General features: G+C 32.9%; 1 protein-coding gene and 1 long non-coding RNA gene across 4 annotated transcripts; one reads left to right on the top strand and one right to left on the bottom strand.

Annotated features, from left to right (window-relative positions):
* Window positions 1-3403: 3403 nt before the first annotated feature.
* LOC141723672 (uncharacterized) lies at window positions 3404-5953 on the bottom strand. Of its 2 annotated transcripts, XM_074525530.1 has the most exons (3): window positions 5515-5953; window positions 4289-5047; window positions 3404-4204 (listed from the first exon to the last, which is right to left on the bottom strand). In XM_074525530.1, the coding sequence occupies exons 2-3, from the start codon at window positions 4944-4946 to the stop codon at window positions 3957-3959; spliced, it is 906 nt and encodes a 301-aa protein (XP_074381631.1). In that variant the 5' UTR covers window positions 4947-5047; window positions 5515-5953; the 3' UTR covers window positions 3404-3956. The 2 variants fall into 2 exon arrangements, with proteins under 2 accessions (XP_074381631.1, XP_074381630.1); XM_074525529.1 differs by having other exon boundaries at window positions 3407-5047; window positions 5515-5949.
* Window positions 5954-10454: 4501 nt separating this feature from the next.
* LOC141661751 (uncharacterized) lies at window positions 10455-12043 on the top strand. 2 transcript variants are annotated; one of them, XR_012550127.1, is made up of 2 exons: window positions 10455-10827; window positions 11185-12043. It is a non-coding gene; the product is annotated as an uncharacterized LOC141661751 (long non-coding RNA). The 2 variants fall into 2 exon arrangements; XR_012550126.1 differs by having other exon boundaries at window positions 10455-10976.
* Window positions 12044-22750: the final 10707 nt, after the last annotated feature.

Below are 22750 nucleotides of genomic sequence, written 5' to 3'. Positions count from 1 at the left end.
AAAATTACTTGTAACCCGCTCTTTTAGAGGCATACAAATAGAATATCTCTTGTATCTTTTTGGGTTTAATACTTGATAAACTAACAATGTTGAATTCAGATTAACAAACATATTAAATTTATATTTTTAAAATAAGTTTATTATATACGAAGTCTTTAAAAAAATTTGAATTTAATCTATATAGACAAATATGATTAAATTTAGATATCTAATTATAGGTTGTTAATATTCAATAATAAAATGGTAACAAATGTAAAATTAATAATAATAATAATAATAATAATAATGAGTTAGATGTAATTTATATATGTTATTAAATATGAAAATTATTTGTATTTATTGATGAGGAGTACTAATGAGTTGGGTGTAATTAATATATGTTATTAAATTTGTCAATTATTTGTATTTATTGATGAAGAGTAGTTTAATAATTTATAGTGAAATAAAATATCTCATGTAACCCCCTATTTGCTATATTATATGTATAATAAATTAGAGGTGAATCCGACATGCTCTCTCAATTAAATAGCCGTCTCAAAAAATTTCGAGCATCAAAGAAGAGTACTATTTCCTTTTCTTGTTTGTTTGATTTTTTAAATTGAGTTTTTATATTTTTTTCATAATTTCTCAATTTTGTTGGGTTTTATTTAGTATTTTCTTAATTTTGAGAATTTGACTTATTTTAATGTGTTTTGATGTTCTTCGTGTCCCGGATTATAGCTCTGCATCTATTATCGGTTGATAAAAAAACAGGAAAGTCACAACAAGTATATGTATTCTTATCATCTTTTAAAATATCGCTTAATTATCTCTTTAAGAAAGAATAATTCAACAAAGATATATTCAAGCATTTTTTTAATTTTAATTATATTTGTAGATGTAATATAACTTTTCATTATTGATTTTTTTCAAAAAAAAAAAGGGAAAGAAAATGACGTGCATGATTTTGTATACAATTTTAATCCCATAGTTGAAGTTGTAAAGTTGATCCAATTTTGATCCAATAGTTGAAGTTGCGAAGGAAACGATATTTGACGTTGAGGCCCAATAAATTAAAGTGCTAACATACTCCTGAGCCCAATGCATTTACGCAAGACATGGATCTGGCCCATTACCATATTACCAGTACCACTAGCTGAAAACTTTATAATTATGAACAAGGAAATGTGTTTCATTTTGGGATTTTTTATAATTTTTGTAATTAGATGAGAAAGTGTTAAGACATTTATAAATTTAAATTTTTGGGAACCTAGCACTACTCTAGTTTTAATGACATTATTGTATAATTGACTCTTTTTATTAAATATTATTCAATATTCTTGAATTTTACAAGGTGCCATTTATCCCTATTTTTTTTTTAATTTTCTCGGATTTTTTTTAATTTACCTGAACTTTCTCTTGTGATAGTCAATTTTTCAATCATAACGAACTTTTATTACTGTCTCAAAACATTAACCGATAATTAAACATGTAAAAGCGTAAAAAAAACTGAACAATTTTACGTTTATATATATTTAAAAAATATAAACTTGTAACTTATTTAAGGGATATTTCTAATGATTCCGTTTTACAATTAACTTTGTACGTTAATATCCTTTAAACTATTATTATATCTAAATTTATAGCATCTGACTAATATATGATTAATGGAATGTTAATACGCGAAAACTTGCATGAAAATTTGATCCAATTTTATATTTATTTGACTCGATCATTTGTGCAGATATTATATAAATTTTTGTTATTAAATTATATATATTATTCTTCAAATAAAAAGTATAATGACAATACTAAAAATATCTCCAATACAATTAGTTAAAATAGTTGATTAAAATAATATAAAATAATGATTAAACGACCATAAACATAATTATTACCCGTCAAATCGGTCGTTATAACCTTAAATTACAAACATGTAAATTCACATATTTATGCATCTTCAATTATTGTGAAAATCGGATGAAATAATTGCGAGAAACCCCAGAATAACTACACAATTATTATTTATTATTATAAGTATATACTTGCGAAAAAGAGCCGCAACATTTTTTAAAAGCAAGTTATCTTACTAAAGAGTGTACCGCCAATAATCATTTTGATCTACCGATGTGACCATCATATCATTATGATTTAATTATAAAAGTTTGTATAGTCAAAATCTCGCTATGCAAAATGGAAGAAAATGACCGGTCCTTGATAAACCCTAGCTATAATTTTCAAATATTATTTGAAAATTATAATAAGTTTCTTTTAATTAATATTAAATAGTAGCTGCGGATTTAACTACGATAAAAAAAGTAGTATATATAATTGATGAGATTTGGACCATCAACCTTATTATTATATTTATAAATAATAATATTAATATTTGTTTTTAGCGAGATTCGAACTGAAATTTGGATAGAATATAAATAATAATATAGAAATTTGTTGTTGGCGGAGTTCGAACATGTGAGTTTGAGTACTGTAAAATAATAATATAAATATTTTTTGTTGGCGGAATTCGAACCTAAAAACTTGAGTAGTGTATATTATTTTAGTATTTAGATTTAACGGTCCTATCACCTGATTAAAAAAAACTTGAATAGTGTATATTATTTTAGTATTTAGATCTAATGGTCCTGATTATTTGAGTAAAAAGATTTGACGATCATAAATAGGAATACTCAAACCAACCAAAAAAAGAGTGAAAATATACCACATTCCGATTCCGATTATTATAGTATAGATTTTATAAATTCCTGCGATTTATATTCGTTTACGTGTATTAAGAAGTAAACGTTCATCTTACATTAATACACATAAATTCATTTAACCATAAACATGTTTTCCACAACAAATAGGAAATTCAATTGTCCTTAATTGATGATCATTTTAGTTGTTAACTAACACCCTCGATCTAAAACTTTAAGGTTCTATTTGGTATTGTTGTTAAAAATTACTATGCTGTTAAAAAAGTGTTGCTGAAAAAAGTGCTGTTGTAAAAATCAGATGACTGTTTGGTAAATTTTTGGATAAGTATATGTTTTGATGAAAAAAATTAAAAATAATAATGCTTATGATAAGGTTTGATGGTTAAATCAGCATCTGCTTCCCGCAACAACCCCTTACTTTCTGTAACAACAGTTTTTAGGTCAAAAGCACTTTTCCGAAAGCAGCTTTTAAATTTAACAAACTCCTGCTTTTCAGCGAAAAACTGTTGTTAGTGTCTGCAACAGCAATACCAAACACACCCTAAGTTTTAGTAATAACTGATCAACAATTTTGTATTTTTTAACGCTCACTCGATCTCATGATTGAATAAACCAATAACATAAATTATCGAATAAGAAAACAACATTAATATATTTAAATATTCGTTGGGGAGAATTTGAACTCTCTTTCCTAAACCTAGCTCTGTAACATGTCCATAGAATCTAAAGAAAAGAACTCAAACCCTCCTGAACCGAGTTCTGTAACATGTCATTTAAAACCTTAAAGTACAGAGAAAGGCTGTGCAAAATCTTATACTTTTTAAGAGTCGTAACATACAAAACACTTCAACCAATATACACACATGAAACGTAAAAATCCTGGATTATATACGAGTGTACGTCCAGTGAGGTATGAACATAAAATGCTACAGCAAGCAAATCACACATCAACTAATTACCAGCATATCAGTTAAGCTGCTCCTATACTTAAAATTAAACTGATCTCAGTCACAAGTACGTAGCTGTCCAATTCATACCCAACAGCTTAATTAGAAACAAGATCATCCCCATGCAACAACTACTACATATAGTTGCTAAAAAAATCCGATGAACTTGAAAAATTGAACCCGTCAATCTTCGTGTTGCCCTTAAACTTGCTGCAATTAGTTCATGCAGTAGCATCAATATGGTTGCAGGTTTTTGGACCTAAAAAGCAATCTTTTTATTTAGCATAAAAAAGATGTTATCTCGTCAATTAAGTCATCATTCATCTTTGTTTGGTGCAGTTCCGCTATAAGGATCCCTGCTCAAATTGAACGGTCTCATGGCTTGGTTTATAGTATGAAAAGGTGGATTTGGAAAGGAAGAAGTTTGTGAAGTAGTATTAATACTCGAGCTTAACATTTGGAAGTTGAACATCTCTTTTGGATCATACTCTCGCGCATGAGGATAAACAACAAATTGAGGTCCAGATGGTGTAGACAAGGAAGTTGATTGTGATATCAGATTTTCTGTATGTGACCGTGATAAGTTGGAAGAATCCCATCTCAGAAATGAAGGATCTTGTAGAGGAATATTCATATTATTTAGCGTACCTGAGTGGGAATTTGATTGATTAGCTCTTTCGAAGAAATTGGATGAAGTGAATGCATCATTATGCCCTTGATCAAGGTCACTCTTTTGTGTTCCTTTTGTCCAGTTTTCTTCATTGTTTCCATCTGTTTCTTCAACAATTTCCTTAGATTTCAGACGATCCCTCAAATTAGTAGTACCATCCGAATTACTCCAATAATTCGATGTTGTTAATTCTAAGTGATCATTCCAGTTGACCTGGCTTTGCGATTTTTCAGCTGTCTGAGAAGCATTAACTCCATGTAACATTGCTTGATGAAATTGTGAGAAGGTTCCAGGAGGCACTTGAAGTGGAGGAAGTTCGTCGATGTCATTCTTAGCTACATTAAGCAACCAATCGACAACTTTACTAGGCTGATTCAGGCCTAACCTGTCTTGAAGATCGTAGAGTTGAATGGCAGTGGGTACTGATAATCGTACACGTCTGTCTCTCAGTCCTCTAACTGTGCACACTTTGCTATGTCTGTCTTTTCCTCCAAAAGCTCGCGAAACTCGTACAATCCGCGGATCCTTTAATCTTGACCATGAAGTTGAGGTGGATGATGCTTTAGAGATCTTACCTTCACTTGACTTGTCTTCTTGCTTTAGTGTATTGTCTGCTTCTTTTGAACTCGAAATCATTATTGTAATTATCTCAAAACACCGCGACGTACTAACAGCAAATGTAGCTCAATTTCTTCCATTCATCCCTTATCTTCTTCACAATAATGATAACTTTTAACCTACAACAAATATTTGAACAATCCGTTATTTACTACAGCAAATTATATGATACTCGAAGATAAAGAAAGTACAAGAATTCATCAGTTAATTAAGCGCTTCAATTTCTCTGAAATGCATATAATAATTACATATACAACACTTTCAAGATCCAGAGTTATATGAAGCAGAATTAACCTAGCTAGCTAGCTACTTGATAGAGTTTTTATTCCGAAACTGCTACCTAATTTCTGCCATCAAACAATAATTATTTTCAAATCGACGAGAAAAAAGGTCATGAAACTAGAAATCTAAACATATAAATGATTATAACCACAACTTCTACAAATACCGATCAATTATAGAAATTTAAATACTCACGCACTGATGAACCGTTAACGAGAAAAAAGGAAATAGGAAGGTATGGTTGTACAAACACACACAAACCCTACCTAATTAGTACATATATAAAGAAGCAGCAAAAACTTACTGCAGGTAAACGAATCTCTGGAGTTTACGCTTCAAGTAGACGTACAGTACAGATTATAGTTACTGAATTTTGTTAACTGAATTGAATAATGAAATATTGAAATCTGACAAGTTCTGTAGATGAGATAGAAATGACTTATTCTCTTTCGTTGCAGAAGCAGCTAGCTGCAGAGAGAGCAAAAGAGAGAGAAATATTTACTTAATGAGGAAATGGTGGGATTGGTATGAGAGATATGCATAGATGCCGGAATACAACCGACCATTGTAAAGGAAAGTAAAGCAGTGGCATATACAGTGCCACGTTGCAAGATTAAGCATAATATAATTGGTTAAATTCGATGATTGTAATAGTCAAAATTCTATCAACTTCTCGTCACGCTTGCGGCTTGCTTGCCTGGGGAGCCATGATAAGTTTATGATAATATTGCCTGATAGATACGTATAATAATAGTAGTAGACTGATGTAGGAGGATTTTTTGAATATAATTGAGACTGTGATGCAGGTGGATTCAAGGTATCAAAGGATTGGTTTTTCTCTTGTGTGTCTCATGGGCGCACACTAAGCACAAACTTCTATAATTTTAACTTGTTTTAATTGACCAATACCTTTTAGTTCTTAATAATGATGGTCCCCTGCATTTACAACAAATACACCAATCAAAACACTCCAAAATTTATAAGTTTTAATGCTTAGCATGTGCCCATGGACACACACTAGACAAATCCTTAAAAGATTTCTGGTGTAAAAGTTCTTGCCAGGATTAGCGTTTGCTTATTCTACGCTTATATTTCCCAAATAATATATAGTGTTTTAATTTATACACACATATATATACACACACGTGTGGTCTCATCTCATGGAAAAAATCATCAAATATGCACCTTTCATATCAGTATTTAAGAACTGGTTTGGGAACTGTTTTGACTTGGGACTCTAGCGCTTCTCCCGCTACATTATGGTCTAAATTGCGTGCTAGCTAGCTAGTAGGAAAAGATTTATTATTTCAAGTTAATTCAGTACTATACTTTTTTGTACTAATTACTTGCTTTTAAAAACGCATTAAATTGTTATTATTGCAATGCATTCTTGTTAAATGCTTTCTGCCATTCAGTGGCTGATATCAACGATCATCAGATGGTGATATCTTATCTTATAGTTAGGTTTTAATTTATTTGTTTCATATTTCACATGTGTTCTTATTTCTGTTTTGTTGTTATCAAAACTCTAAGCATTTAGAGAAGAAATAATAGACTTTCCTAATTCTTCTTATCAAATTGTTCAATATGCATACATCTTATATATTCTCCAGTATTTCAGGAAAATTATACTAATTTGATAGTCCCCGGTCCCTTTCAATTGTTTACATTTCTGAACAAGTTATGTAACTTATTTTTACAATTTTTTTTATCTGAATAAAAGTTGAATGCTTTAATTTTTATTCAGAAAAATAAATTTGTAAAAAAAAATTTACAAAACTATATTTTTTATGCACCTTAAAATGCGTGTCGGACACTCTCTAAAAAATGTAAACAATCGAAAAAGGGACGGAGGGAGTAATTATTAATTTAATTAAGAGTGAGATATATATATTTGTAATTATTTATTATATATAGCTGACAAGTAATTTTAAACAAAAATAATTTATATATTAATATATTTACAGAAATGTAAATTAAGAAAACCTGACACTGCTATATTCATTCAAAATTTGAACCAGTGACCTGCACAATAGAAAACTTTATTGGCACTACAAAAGCAAGCCCTTGTGAGTGTGATCACATGGGTGCAACAGAAATGCACGCCTAGGTAGAGAACAAACAAACTATATATGTTAACATGTGCGATATAATTAGTTTCCTAAAAATTGATGGTCTATGATCAAGGGAGTGCACTACAAGAAATATGGACTTCAATGATCGTCATTCGATTGTTATAAGATCAAAATTGATCGGTATTTATAAAAATCGATCAGACTGATATTAGTTGGATTGTTCCGGGTCATTGTTTTATATATTTGGTCAAATTTCACGTTGACTAGTTCCCACCATAAGAATCAAGATTTAATTAATTTCCTAAAAACAGATGGTCTTCGACGGAGGGAGTACACTATAAGAGATAAGGTCTTTAATGATTGTCGTTTCGATCGTTATAAGATTAAAATTGATCGATATTCACAAATATTGATCGGACCGTGATCAATTAGATTATTGTTGGTCATTATTTTACATTTTTGATTGAATTTTACGTTAATTAATTCAGACTATTTTTACGTATGCATGACACGTATTAGGACCCTATTGACATATCGTCGCCCGCCTAATGATAATAAGTGTCATGTGGCCATGAGACCCAGATACACGTGATCTTACAATGTTGACCGCTGTTGAAATAATCGGTTGGTAAAATATATAATACATATACAGGCCGCGGTTGACCATCGATCGTAATTTGATGGTTAGTTTCGACCGAGTTTTAGGGGCGGTCCACTACAAGAAAACAAGGTTAAATACAACTGATTTAAATTCGACCGGGGTTAAATTCGACTGCTGGCGGTCAAATCCCTTAGACACGGCTAAATTCGACCGGCCTCGGTCGAATTCGAACGGTCGTATTTAAACGGTCGTATTTACAACCAATTTTAACCGAAAACGGTTGAAATTAAAACGGTCGAAACTATATCGGTCGAATTTAACCCCTAAATTCGACCGAATTTTTTTTCGGTCGAATTTAGCCCTAATAAAAAAGTGGAGGGAATTTTCCAACAAAGTAATTTATTTGGCCCTCCTAAATTCAACCGATTTCAGTCAAATTTTATATTTAAAAATGGCGGGAAATTTACACAGACTTTTTAAATTTTCGAAAAAAGTGAGGAAAATTTCCCGCCCGTTTTGAAAATATATTTCAATGGAATTCGGTTGTATTTAGGATTTTTTAAAATTTATTTTTTTTATTAAAAAAACTTATTTAAATGTTAGTGAATATTTTGAAATTATGAATATGGGAGAGAATAAACGTTATCCAAATAAAAAAATGTAATTCTTGAAAAAATAAATTGTGCGTTAAAAGAATTTTCTAATTTCTTTATTTGATAAAAAATAAAATTGATGCTTGATTTAGGACACAACACTAGTTATATGTACTAGTCAAAATGATGTTTGACTAGTAAAATGGCAATCCAAATAAATTTATTTTGATCTAAAACTTTGGTTATATCACTAATTTATAAATTTATTAAGATCCATACGGTTGGATCATTGAAAAATATTTTTAAATAAATCAAAACGCCAATTCGGGACTAAACACTAGTTAGTTGTACGAGTTAAACTGATGCCTAACTGTTAAAATGGCAACCAAATAAAATTATTTTGATCTGAAAATTTGGTTATATCACCAATATATATATATATATATATATATATATATATATATCTGTTGACATCCATATGATTGGATCGATAAAAAATATTTTTTAAAAATTCAAAATACCAATTTAGGACCGAACACTAGTTATATGTACTAGTTAAAATGATGTTTGACTGGTAAAATGGCAATCAAAATAAATTTATTTTGATCTGAAACTTTGATTATATCACTAATATATATATTTATTGACATCCATACGGTTGGATCGATGAAAAATATTTTCCAAAAATTCGAAACACCGATTTAGGACCGAACACTAGTTATATGTACTAGTCAAAATGATGTTTGACTGGTAAAATGGCAATCCAAATAAACTTATTTTGATCTAAAACTTTAGTTATATCACTAATCAATAAATCTATTAATATCCATACGGTTGGATCAATGAAAAAATATTTTTAAATAAATCGAAACACCACTTCAGGAATAAACACTAGTTAGTTGTACTACTCAAACTGATGCCTAGCTGTTAAAATGGCAACCAAATAAAATTATTTTGATATGAAAATTTGGTCTTATCACTAATATATATATCGATTGACATCCATATGTTTGGATCGATGAAAAATATTTTTAAAAAATTCAAAACACCAGTTTAGGACTGAACATTAGTAATCTGTACGAGTCAAACTAATGTTTGACCGGTAAAACGGCAATTCAAATAAATTTATTTTGAACTAAAACTTTGGTTATATTACTAATATATATATATATATATTGACATTCATACAATTGGATCAATAAAATATATTTTTAAAAAACTCGAAACACCAATTCAGGACTAGTTGTACTTGTTAAATTGATGTTTGACTTTTAAAATGACAAACCAAATAAAATTATTTTGATCTGAAATTTTGGTTATATCTTTAATATATATATATATATATCTATTAACAACCATACAATTGGATCGATGAAAAATATTTTTGAAAAAATCAAAACACTAATTGAGGACTGAACACTAGCTAGTTTTACTAGTCAAACTGATGCTTGACTTTTAAAATGACAAACCAAATACAATTACTTTGGTCTGAAACTTTGGTTATAAAACTAATATATATATTTATTGACATCCTTACAGTTGGATTGATGAAAAATATTTTTAAAAAAATCGAAACACCAATTCAGGACTAGTTGTACTAGTCAAACTGATGTTTGACTTTTAAAATGGCAACCCAAATAAAATTATTTTGATATGAAACTTTGGTTATATCTTTTATATATATATCTAGTGACATACATACGGTTGGATCGATGAAAAATATTTTTAAAAAAATCGAAATACCAATTCAGGACTAAACACTAGGTAGTTGTACTAGTCAAAATATTTTTATATATTATTATATTTACTTAGTTTATTTTTTCATACTATATTTTGAACTTTTTTTAAAGAAAAATATGTGAATGGTAGAGAATAAAATTTATCCAAATATTAAAATTTAGTTCTTGAAAAAATAATTATGTTTTTCGAGATAATGTATTTTAGTTTATTTATAAGTAGTGGGCCAAAGTAATTTTGTGATACATGAAATTAGAAAAAAGTAAACCCAGCCCAAGTTGATCACCCAGAAAAAAACACAGGTGACTAGGGTTTATTTACATACATAAACTAGATGCAGTGCATAAAATTGACCACGGCGGCCAAGTGAGAGGGAGGCGGCTACAGAGCGAGAGAGAGGCTGAGTGAGTGTATCTAATTTGCTACTGCCAAGCTACCATTTATCCCTCACCAACACACGACCAAAAATTACAAACCAGTACCACCCCTCCCCTGCTTCTTTTCAGAAAAAAACAGAGAATATACTCTGAATCGAAGCCATGCTCCCGGTGTTCTTCAAGATAGAGGCCCTGAATCGAAGTGTAACTAGTGTCCGATCAAAATCCCAAAAGGTAAGGTAAAGTAGAAAAGTGAGTACTGAGTAGTAGATAATAAACGGATAAATATGGAAATGGCACCTTTGGAAGTCGTCATCACCATGTTTGAGAAAAGTGGTCGCCTAAAATCTTCTAAGTAATGTCATGTAGCTTTACTGAGATCTGTAAGTGAGAATGAATTGTTTAGTTTTCACTTTTCAGATCTATTTTTTAACCCATTAAGTGTTCAGGTCTTGTGAGCTTTTCAGGTGGTCTTGTTGCTGTAGAACTTATGGCTCAAATTATTATCCAAGACCAAGCTGCTCATCAATGACATATTTCTTTTTATTTCCTGAGATATATTTTTACCAATGTTGCGGTTTTTTTTTCCAGAAAATTATTCCTCATACAGAGGCCGCTTCTGTAAAATCTCAAAATGTGGAGATTGAGGAGGCCATCACTTCCAACCAAGATTGAGAAGTTGGGGGTGCAAGAAGAGCACGTGGTGCAGAATTCTGAAGTTCAGGTTGATGCTTTGGTTGAAGGGACATGTAATGATCAGGTGAGCGCTTCTAGGGCAAATATTTACTCTGGGGTGCGGGGCTATGAAGTTGAAGCAGAGTTTATTGGTCTGCTTGATCAGATTATGAGTAAATACCCACGCACCTTTGAACACCTTACAACCAATAACAAGAAATTTTATAAATTGAAGCTGAACATGTTGTGCAACTGGGTGATTGACTTCACAAAAAAACCTTTGACTGAGGTTGATGCTAAGGTGATTGCTGAGTACAGAGACATATTTGCTGAACTGCAGAAATTGGGATTCAGTATAAGTTGGCTTGTTAATCGTCTACACTACCTGTTACACATTTCCCGGCCCTTACCAGAGCTTAATTCAGTTGGCTGTCATATTGATGACGCTGAAAGTGAATTACAAGATCTACAAATTCATACTGATGACGCCCAAATTAAATTGCAAGATCTATAGACTCTTCATTCTGAGAAGATGCAAGAGATTGAGAAATCTTTTGGAACTACTGGTACAAGTCTTGGGGCTGCCGGAATGTGGGAAAACTCACCGGTTTTTGGAAACTTTCCAAATTCCGGCGATTTTTTTTTAAAATGGTGTTCTTTAAATTTGACTGAAGGACATCGAATTTAAGATTGTATTTTCGACCATATATGGTTGAATTTAATTATTGGGCGGGACTTTTAAATTTTTTCATAAAATTTAACTATTTGGGCGTGATATTCAATTTTTTTGTCAAAAATCAAATTCGACCGCCCTTGGTCGAATTCTTCCGGTCGAATTTAAACGGTTGTAATTTTCCGGTCGTAATTAGACGGTCGAATTTAGTTAAATACGACCGAACTACTAAATTCGACTCCCTCTATTACAACCGATTCAAAATCGGTCGAATTTAGCTTAATTCAACCGCGCGCGGTCGAATTAAGCTAAATTCGACCGATTTTTTCCGGTCGAATTTAGCCTTTTTTCTTGTAGTGGTCGTTGTTCATCAAATTTTTTAATCGGTCAGAATTCGCCAATCGGAGAAAACCTTATTTCTTGTAACGGTGTACATGTAATAATTAATTTTCAAGAACCAAAAATAAAACAAGAGAATTGTATTTTAAGGGCTACACCACAAGAGATCTTAATATCTTGTATGTAAATGATATTTCATAGTTTATAACCATTTGTGGAAAATTGACCGGGCAAAAACGAGAAATCCTTTCAATATTTGAAAAAATGAAGCATATTATTGTCCCAAAATTCAGGGTACTTCGTCGAAATCAGTTTTGCTACAAGGAATGAAGCTAAAATCGACAAGAAAAACCAGTTTTTTAAAATTAAATACGATGACAGCCGTGATTATTGTTTTTAGTCTTATTTTCTTATACAGTTTCATTTATATGTACTATATACTTTTATACATACAAGAATCAAGATTTAAAAGCTTAGAGATTTTTAATTAAAAGACGTGTTCTTAAATATCAATCACTTCCAATATTCCATCAAAACTGAGGCCATGATTGTAAGTCTAATTGAAAGGGTAGATACAGAAGCACAATACATAGATCGTGGACTTCACTAGATCTTCTTGGTGTTAATGTTGTCAACTGTCAAGTTGATGTTATGGTTACTTTGATTGAAAGAGTACTGATAATACAATTATGCGTGTGTGAGAGAGAAAATAAGGGTATGCATTCTTAACAGGGGAGAGGGACCAAAACTACACATCTCTATCTATCTCTATCTCCTCTTTAAATCACCCACTGAGATGAAATGAAAGAGGACCACTTGTACAGCCTAGCCAGTTTATTTGCAGAGAGATTTGCAGTGGTGGAAAACTTCAACTGTATTGCTGAGCTTCATTTTTGTCTATCAGGACTACTCGAGGCACGCATAGATAGAAACAGTGGTGTTAGATATCTCGAATTTGTTTATAAAAAAAAAGTTTCAAATGCCAGATCATGATACTTGTTACGTTTTAAATTGCAGACGAATATGTTTGCACGCGTGATAACATCATATTGTTATGAAGGTTATCTTTTTTTCCGTTACATGCACATCAGCATTTGAGAAATTTTTGAATAGCCAATTTGGAATACCTAACATATTTCGTGTAGATAACACTAAATTCTAGCCTCATATCCATATTACGTAAATGTTTTATGCAAGGGTATAATTATCTTTTCACTTCTTAGTTGTCAGTATATTTCAAATATGTATTATGTGTCTGTCTTAATCATTCCCTTGATCTTGTGAATAATCAATATAATTGATGGATCAATAGAGAGAAGAGAGTATATATTTTGACCAGATACTAGCTGGATACTAATTACTCCCTCCATCTCCCTCACAATTCTTTATATTTGAGAGGATGATTCGGCACGTATTCTAAGATTCCTATATAATATGGTTTCATAAATTAGTTTTTTTTAAAAAAATTATTTTAAATAAAAATTTAATGTTTAAATTTTTATTGAGAAAAAAAAATTTAAAAAATAAATTATGAAACTATACTTTATATATGCCTTAGAATTAAAATGTGTGCCGAGCAGTGAAAAAGAAATATAAAGAAATAACATGACGCGCGTAGTACTAATTACTTATTAGGAGGCAAATTTTCCACCTCATGATCCTGGACATTTCCTACTACAAACAATATTACAGTTTAAAATCCGACTATTTCCCAAGATTCTGAATTCGATCTGCGCTCAAATATGTTAAAACCGATAATTTAAGTTTAGGTAATCATTAAAAAAACAATCTGGCTATTTGAAGGTAGCTAGAACTAAATATATGCAAGTAAAACCAAGTTGAAGACTGATGATAACCCTACACATGTTCATTTGGGAAGTTTTTACCAAGTCGAATACATGAGCTCGTCTGTGCTGTAGCCCTAGGCATATTCTACAATGGTGATATCATTCCTTGCTTAATTTTAGGAGCAGAGAAGAGCTGTAGTGTCTCTCCCGCACAGCAGAGGTAGTGAAAAAACACAAGATATATATTTTTTATCTATTTTGTTTAGTTAGAGCATCTTTAATAGATAAAAGCTCTTAGCTAAAAATGTGTCAAAGATATCATAAATAAATATTATAAAGATTGTGTAAAAATTAATTCAGTTCAATGGTGCATTTCTGTTATCTAAAATTTTAGACAACCTCTCTATATTAGCTATATTTGTCGAACATGTGCAGACCTATAGTTAAATTACACGTAATCTACTTAACCTATCGAAATTATGCATTTTATTTATAATAACTTAAAATGATAAAAATATACTATTTTTAAAATATAACCAATCATTATAGCCAATTTTACTCGAGTAAATCAACTAACATTTTCGACAAATTTTACATAATCATGTTATTCTAGCCAACCACTTTAACCAATTAACCAATGTCATTGGAGATGTTCTTACCTAAGATTGTTTGGAATACCCGCAGCGTGCAGGAGGCTTATAAGTGTATGCACTAAAATCTAAGGGTCTATTTATTAAATCTGAACGAATATTTTCTTGATGATTAGAATTCTGAACGTCTGAATGAAACAATTGTTGTTTGTTTATCTTAATTTATTTTTTTCTGAATGACATATTTAAGTTTATGTTATTATATTTAAATTGAAAGTCACGATTATTTATTGTAATATGACACATATTCATATAGTTTATTTGTCTATCGAAAGAAAACACATATGTTAATAATTTATTTACTACATCATATCTTCATTTTACTAAAGAATATAATGTAGTTTACATTTAATATTTTAAACTAATTTCATAAAAACTTAATAATCAATTTTAAATCATTAAAACTAAAAATTTAGCATTCAACAACTTAGGAAATGGTATTTAAATAAAAAAATATGAAACATGTGCAATGAATGTAATAATATTAGAAGTAGTTTGTTAATAATAAAATTAGCTTTAAATATTTATTTATAAAGAATAGCCTTTATACGAAATAGTGGTACAGAGCCAAGGATAATTAATACAAAGGATAAAGCGGCATCATGGATGATTCAGAAAAATATAGAGTGAGTCGTTCAGAAGAAAATTGGAGTCAGTCCAGGTATATAAAGAGTTTATCAAACAATTTGAACGAAAAAAAACCGCTCATCCAATTCAAACGGCTCGATTCAGCCGTAAACAAATGAACCCTAAATTATATACCCCTCGTTCCCTTCCAATTGTTTACATTTTTGAGAAAGTGTTCGGCACGAATTTTAAGTTGCATAAAAAGTATAGTTATGTAACTTATTTTTACAATTTTTTTTTCAGAATAAAAGTTGAATGTTTTAATTTTTATTCAGAAAAATAAAATTGTAAAAAAAAAATTACAGAACTATAATTAATATATACCTTAAAATGCGTGTCAGACACTCTCTAAAATGTAAACAATTGAAAGAGACGGAGGGAATAGTCGATGCACGTTACTTAAAAATCATAACGACCTTGATGAGAACATTCATAACCCAATCCAAAATTTCTTCACCGATCTCCATTTAAAATAGATATATGGATATGAGACTCTTTGTCGTACATGAATGATATAGAAAGCTAAAATAAACGAAAAGAAAATCGTTGAAATAAACCGATTAAGTCGCCCGCCCCAGGGCCCGAAACGGCCCCTCGCCTGTCCCGGTCTCAGAGTCTGATCAGGCTCTTAACAAAATGCACACTACACGCACATGTTAAAATGTATATAGCCTGATACGGCACAACGGCTCTTGATTAGCCATCTCGCCCGTGGCCTGGGGTGAAGGCGAAGTAGTCTTGCGCCTAGGCCCTTAATCTTAAGGGTCCCGGAATTTTTTGAATTCTGGTGTACATGAAAGTATGAATCGTTAGGCTATATACATGATAAAGCTCTGAGAGCGTTTGAAAGTTTACATTTCATTTCAAATGACAGGATTCGAGTTGTCATTTAAAATTCTCATATTTATACTAATATTTGAATGTCCTGGATTTTAAATGAAATCTAAATCAGAATTCTCAAACAGTTTATTTGATATTTGAAATTCTGTTTCCCAAACTAGCCATAAACTGATTTCGATTAGTATTTTCTAAATCTGTGCAATACTGCGCAGGGTCGGCCTTGACGTAACATCAACCTTAGCGGCTCCTGTCTGCATTACTCAAATTCTTATTCTTCACGCTATCTAAAACAATGATAGATAATTAGATGATAGTAGATAATAAGTTCCTTTCTCATTTAAGTACGTCCAAATTGTTAATGATTCAAGCCAATCCCTCATGTGCAGCGTTTATATAATTCGTTGCACTAACTCTCTTGTTATCCACTAGAATTTTGGATACTATCAAGAAAAGGACAACAAAACAAAAACGTTAAAAGATTGACTTGAATAATGATAATAATATTATAATTACTGGTAATTAGTAATTACTTATTAATTAACTTGTGTGCCTACTGTATTACTCCGTCCGTGCCTCTCAATTCATTACATTTGAGATTGAGAAGGATGGTTACGCATTTTAAGCCTCGTATAGTTCCATAAATTATTATTTTTTTTAAAATTATTTTGAATAAAAATTCGATGTTTAAATTTTTATTGAGAAAAATAAATTAAATAATAAATTACGGAACTATATTTTATATACGTCTTAAAATACGCGCGGAGCAGTGAAAAAAAAAAGTAAATAAATGAGGCGGACGGAGGTAGTATGTATTTTGTTTCTTCTAACAAAACCTGTTATCATAGGCACGATGATTCATCATAAAATTAAGGCTTAGTGCTGGTATTATTATTTTTCATCACCGGTTGTCTGGGCCACCTTACACGCACGTCGACTAATCCTACGTAGGGCTAGTACAACATCCCACTTTCACGACCCCCAACTTAAATCCGAGGTGGTTTTAGAACTCACAAGAGAATGGGATTTTCTCTCTCACGCATGCATGCAGCTTTATGGGAAGTAAAGGCCGAGTCACATGGAATGTAGTCGAAGAAGAGAAGAGAAATACAAAGAAAAGGAGGACAGAAGAGCTGTAGCTAGCTGGTACGTCTGTTTTAAACATTTAAGTTTGATTGCAGGAAAATGCCAGTAAGGCCGTTATATATACACTTTTCTCTGCCTTTCTTTCTTGCATTATTGCTGATCATCACTGTTGTCTGTTTATCTTCCTTCACTTTTATCAGTTGTCCTACTACTATCTTTCTTTTTTACTCTTCCTATCAGACAAGCCGACTTAACTCTAGCTAGAAAAAACTGAGATATGCTACTGTTTATAAATTGAACACTTAGTTTCTATTGAATTTAATTAAGTAATTACTACTCAAGACATGTTTTTAATGGAATTGTGGAGTCTTTTGTCTGTATTTTTAATCAAACAACTGTCTGTGACTCCATCAGCATAATTGAATACACCAACCAGACACAAAACTCAGAGAGCATCTTCGACTGTGGTCTTTAAAATGGTTATTAGCCATGTATAATAATTAGTATGAAATTGATGAGAACTGATCAAAGGCAGGGCTGTAAATTCCGGTGCATTTCGCGAACTTGTCCGGCTCGAACTCGTTAAATTAGGCTCGACTCACCTTCTTTAGTTAAATGAGCGAATCGAATTCGGGTAGAGGTTTCGGCTCGTTTAAGTTAATCGAGTGAGCCGAGTTTACCCAAAACTCGATTACGCCCGATTCAAAACTCGCGATTTCAGATCGACTCAACTCGAACTCGAAACTCGAGAGCTCGTTTACAAAAAAAATTGGAAAAAATAAATTCATTTTTATATGTCCAATCAAATTATTTTTTTTAAAGAAAATTGAGAATATTAAATTACATATATCTTAACCTCCATGCCTACTGTTCAAAAATATATTTTAAAATGTAAAAATATAAATATGGGACAAAACACTGGTTACGAGTACTAGGTGAATTCTGAATATAATAGCGATCTACTAAGTTCTCCAACCAAACTAATTAGATAGATCTTAACATTTGTAAGGTTGGATCGTTGAGAAATATTTTTTTAAAACTCTTTTGGCAAAAATAAATAAATAAATAGATAAATAAATAAAGTTCATAACACATAGGCTCTTCCGACTCGTTTCAATAAAGTCTGGATCTTATAACTCGCAAGCCGACTCGACCCTACTCGTGAAAGTCGAGTTTGGACAGAGGTTTTTGCTTAATTTAATTAAATAAGTTGACTTGACCGACTCAATTAATCTCAACTAGAGTTAAGTTCGGTTCGAAACTCGATTTACTCGACCCGAACTAAAGCTCCGTTTGTTCTGTAATATTTAGATATAATTATAATAATGTTTTACAATAGTATATTAAAGAAGAGGTGGCTTTGAAAGTAAATTAAAATTAAAACCGAAAGGTAAGTTTAGATGGACAATTTTGAAAAATGAAAATGTCTATCAAATTGGGAAAAGACTGAGAGAATTTATAAAAAAATTAGCCAGTGAGCTGTTAGAGTTGGAGTGTCCAGTTTTGTTCTTATTTTGTAAATATATATTTCATGTTGAGGTGGGCTTATTTTCAGATAACTATGATTTTATCCGTTTTTAAATGAAATCACACATATTTGTTTTTAGTACATCCAGAAAAATATCATACTATTGGAACTGCTTATTAACTTGCAAACTGCCCATCTCACGAACGATGCGATATAACTTTTAAGAATCTGTCACTTCATATATAGGGCTCGATACTTGTCGGATATGTCTTCTAAATATGTCTGGTGTTGGGATTATTTTATAATCTAAACATATCTAGTTTATTTGATTTGTTTTATTTTGGAATAAACGAAGATTGTTACTTCGTGATATGTGATCACAACGTATGTTTAGGAGTGTGGGATTGGAGAATAATTAGGAGAAGAATCAGGACTTGATTGAGAAGAATCAGGACTTAATTCTCTGGTTGTTAGCTTGCTAGTTGTTTCCATGTGTTTACTTATTTTCCTGTATAAGTATTACCAATCAATAAGACTTAATGAGCTTTTTCATACAAACACTTTATCCTCTGTATTTTCTGCATCTTTCATTATCCCTTACATCTGGTATCAGAGCCCCTATCGTTTCACTCCGAAAGGATGAAGGCAGGCAAGTCTAAGGAAAGATCCATCGGATTGAGTATCCCAATAATTACCAGAGCAAACTATACCACATGGGTCATAAAGATGAAAGTCTTTATGGAAGCACATATGGTGTGGGAAGCAATCGAGCCAAAAGATCCCAAGGTAGCACCTGATGTGAAGACGGACAAGCGAGCACTGACCATGATTTACCAAGGAATTCCCGATGATATTCTGCTAGCAGTGGCGGAAAAGAAAACATCCAAAGAAGCGTGGGAATCACTCAAAACAATGTGCTAGGGAGCGAACAAGGTAAAGAAAACAAAGGCCCAGACCCTTAGAATGGAGTTTGAGTCACTGAAGATGAAAGACACGGAGAAACTGGATGATTTTTGTATGAGACTGAATGGTTTGGTTACAAACATTAGGACGTTAGGAGAAGCAATCGAAGAGAACTATGTTGTAAAGAAATTGTTGAGGGCCGTTCCAACCAAGTTTTTGCAAATAGCATCAGCAATTGAGCAATTCGGGAACTTGGATTCAATGTCTGTAGAGGAAGTGATTGGATCTCTTCGAGCTCATGAGGAGTGCTTGAAAGAACCTACAGAAAGCGGTGAGGAACAACAACTATTATTGACAGCAGACGAATGGAAAAAGAAAGAGATCAAAGAAGGTCAGTTACTACTCACTCGGGAAGAGTGGTTGAAGAGATCGGGCAAAGGTAACTCATCTGATGGAGGAGACTACAGGGGAAAGAGAATAGAGTCGCTCGAGACAGGAGTCAGGTGAAATGTTTCATCTGTGGTGGATACGGTCATTACGCTGCTGAGTGTCGAAAATATGGAAGAAATAGGCAGCAAAAGGGTGAGGCAAATTTAACACAATTGTATGACAACGAACCTGCGTTACTGATGGCATTTTTTGTAAACAATGTGGAGGGGGAGATTGCTTGCAGTGAAAAAGGAGAAACAAGCAATGTCAAAGCAACTGAAGAGCAAACCTGGTACCTTGATAATGGTGCTAGTAACCACATGACAGGTCGGCGTGACAAGTTTGAGAAATTGGACATGACGGCAAGGGGCAAAGTAAAATTCGGGGATGGTTCGCTAGTAGAAATCGAAGGAAAAGGATCTATCAGAATCGCTTGCAAAACTGGAGAAACCAGAGTTTTAAGTAATGTGTATTTCATTCCCACTTTACGAAGCAACATTATTAGCTTATGACAGCTTTCTGAGGAAGGAAATCGGGTTGTTATAGATGGTGAGCATCTCTGGGTATATGAAAAAAATGGTCGTTTACTGTTGCGGGTCAAAAGGTCTAGCAATCGACTGTATAAAATTCAGATTGAAGAAGCACAACCAACATACCTATTGAAAAAAGGTGAAGAGGAAGCTTGGCTGTGGCATCAACGTCTCGGTCACGTAAATTTCAAAGCCTTTGATGTCCAAAAATCAGATGGCACACGGACTTCCTCCTATCACTCAACCTGGGAAAATCTGCAGTGGATGTCTCATGTCTAAACAAACACCGGGAAATCGGTACTTCATGTTGTTGGTGGATGATCATACCCGTATGATGTGGGTCTACTTTTTGAAAACAAAAGATGAGGCTCTAACACACTTCAAGTAATTTAAGTTATTTGTTGAGAATGGAAACAAAAAAAGTATTCAGGTATTACGAACAAATTGGGGTGGAGAATTTTGTTCCAAGAAATTTCAAGCATTATGTGATGACCAAGGCATACTAAGACATTTTACGGCGCCTTATACACCCCAACAAAATGGTGTTGTAGAGCGTCGTAATCGCACAGTGGCTGCCATGGCGAGAAGCATGTTAGGTGAAAGGAATATGCCAGCAAAATATTGGGGGGAAGCTGTTCGTTATGCCGTCTACGTCCTTAATAAACTCCCAACAAGATCGATGTATGAAACCACTCCGTATGCAGCCTGGTTTGACAGAAAACCGAATGTGAGTTATTTGAAAATTTTTGGTTGTATAGCTTACATGAAAGTGCCCGCTGCACATACACGAAAACTTGATGCAAGAAGTAAAAGGCTGATTCACATTGGTCGAGAACCGGGGACAAAAGCCTACAGACTGTTCGATCCTCTTTCTAGGGATGTGCATATAAGCAGAGATGTCATCTTCGATGAAAACAATGGTTGGGACTGGGAAACAGATGTGAATACTGCACCAGCACATACAGGAGACCAGCTGGTTATCGAGGGACTTATCTCAGATTCCTCTGATGACCGTGAACACAGTGTTCATCCCGAGCCGACTACGCCTGTGACGCCTCAGAACCCCGCCATGACTTTTCAGGACGAGAGCACAAATACCAGCACTGCCAGTGATTCCAGTAAACAACCTAGACGCACCCGACTTCTCGATGATATTTATACTGATTCAGTTTCAGTTGAACTCGAAGAAGGTCTGTTTCTGATAGGGATTGATGAGCCTGTGTGCTTTGAACAAGCTGTTACAGATGATGTGTGGAAGGAAGCAATGCAAAGTGAGATCAGTTCCATTGAAAAAAACCAGACGTGGGAGCTCACGACTCTGCCAAAGGGCCACACGGCTATTGGTTTGAAATAGGTTTTCAAAGTCAAGAAAGATCAAAATGGTGAAGTAACCAAGCATAAAGCTCGACTCGTAGCCAAAGGCTATGTGCAACGTCAATGTGTTGACTACGACGAGGTGTTTGCCCCTGTGACGAGGTTAGAGAATGTTCGTTTACTCCTAGCCCTGGCAGCTTATAATAACTGGGAGGTCCATCATTTGGACTTCAAGTCTGCCTTCCTCAATGGTATTTTACTTGAAGAGGTCTACGTCCGGCAACCCCAGGGTTTTGTTCGAAGGGGGCATGAGGACAAAGTCTACAAACTCCTAAAGGCCTTGTACGGCTTACGACAAGCCCCTCGGGCTTGGTACTCACGCCTAAATCATTACTTGCTGCAGCTAGGTTTCATAAAGTGTCCGTTTGAACATGCCGTCTACACTAAGAAAATCGGAGTTGATTCCTTAATTGTGGGTGTTTACGTGGACGACTTGATCATCACAGGCACCAGTACGTCACACATTATCAAATTTAAGGGGGATATGAGTGTAGAATTTGATATGTCTGACCTTGGTAAGCTCTCTTATTATTTGGGTTTGGAGGTAACTCAAGGAAACAGTTTCATTGAGGTGAAGCAAGCAAGTTATGCTAGAAAAGTACTTGAGAAAACAGGTCTTGCTGAATGCAATACTGTCAAGTTCCCCATGGATCACAACCTGCAAATTCATGCGGATGAAACTGGTAAAGCTGTGAATTTTACTCAGTATAAGAGTATTGTTGGTGGACTGCGATATCTGGTGCACACATGCCCAGACATTGCTTTTGCTATTGGAATAG

Source organism: Apium graveolens, chromosome 5 (genome assembly GCF_009905375.1).
Source record: "Apium graveolens cultivar Ventura chromosome 5, ASM990537v1, whole genome shotgun sequence".
NCBI lineage: Eukaryota > Viridiplantae > Streptophyta > Magnoliopsida > Apiales > Apiaceae > Apium > Apium graveolens.
The sequence above is the reverse complement of the archived record's forward strand: the minus strand, read 5'-3'. Positions and strand labels throughout refer to the sequence as shown.

Bases quoted from the DNA above. Each gene is read 5' to 3' on its own strand.
- LOC141723672 (XM_074525529.1), bottom strand. From the start codon at position 4,946: ATGATTTCGAGTTCAAAAGAAGCAGACAATACACTAAAGCAAGAAGAC.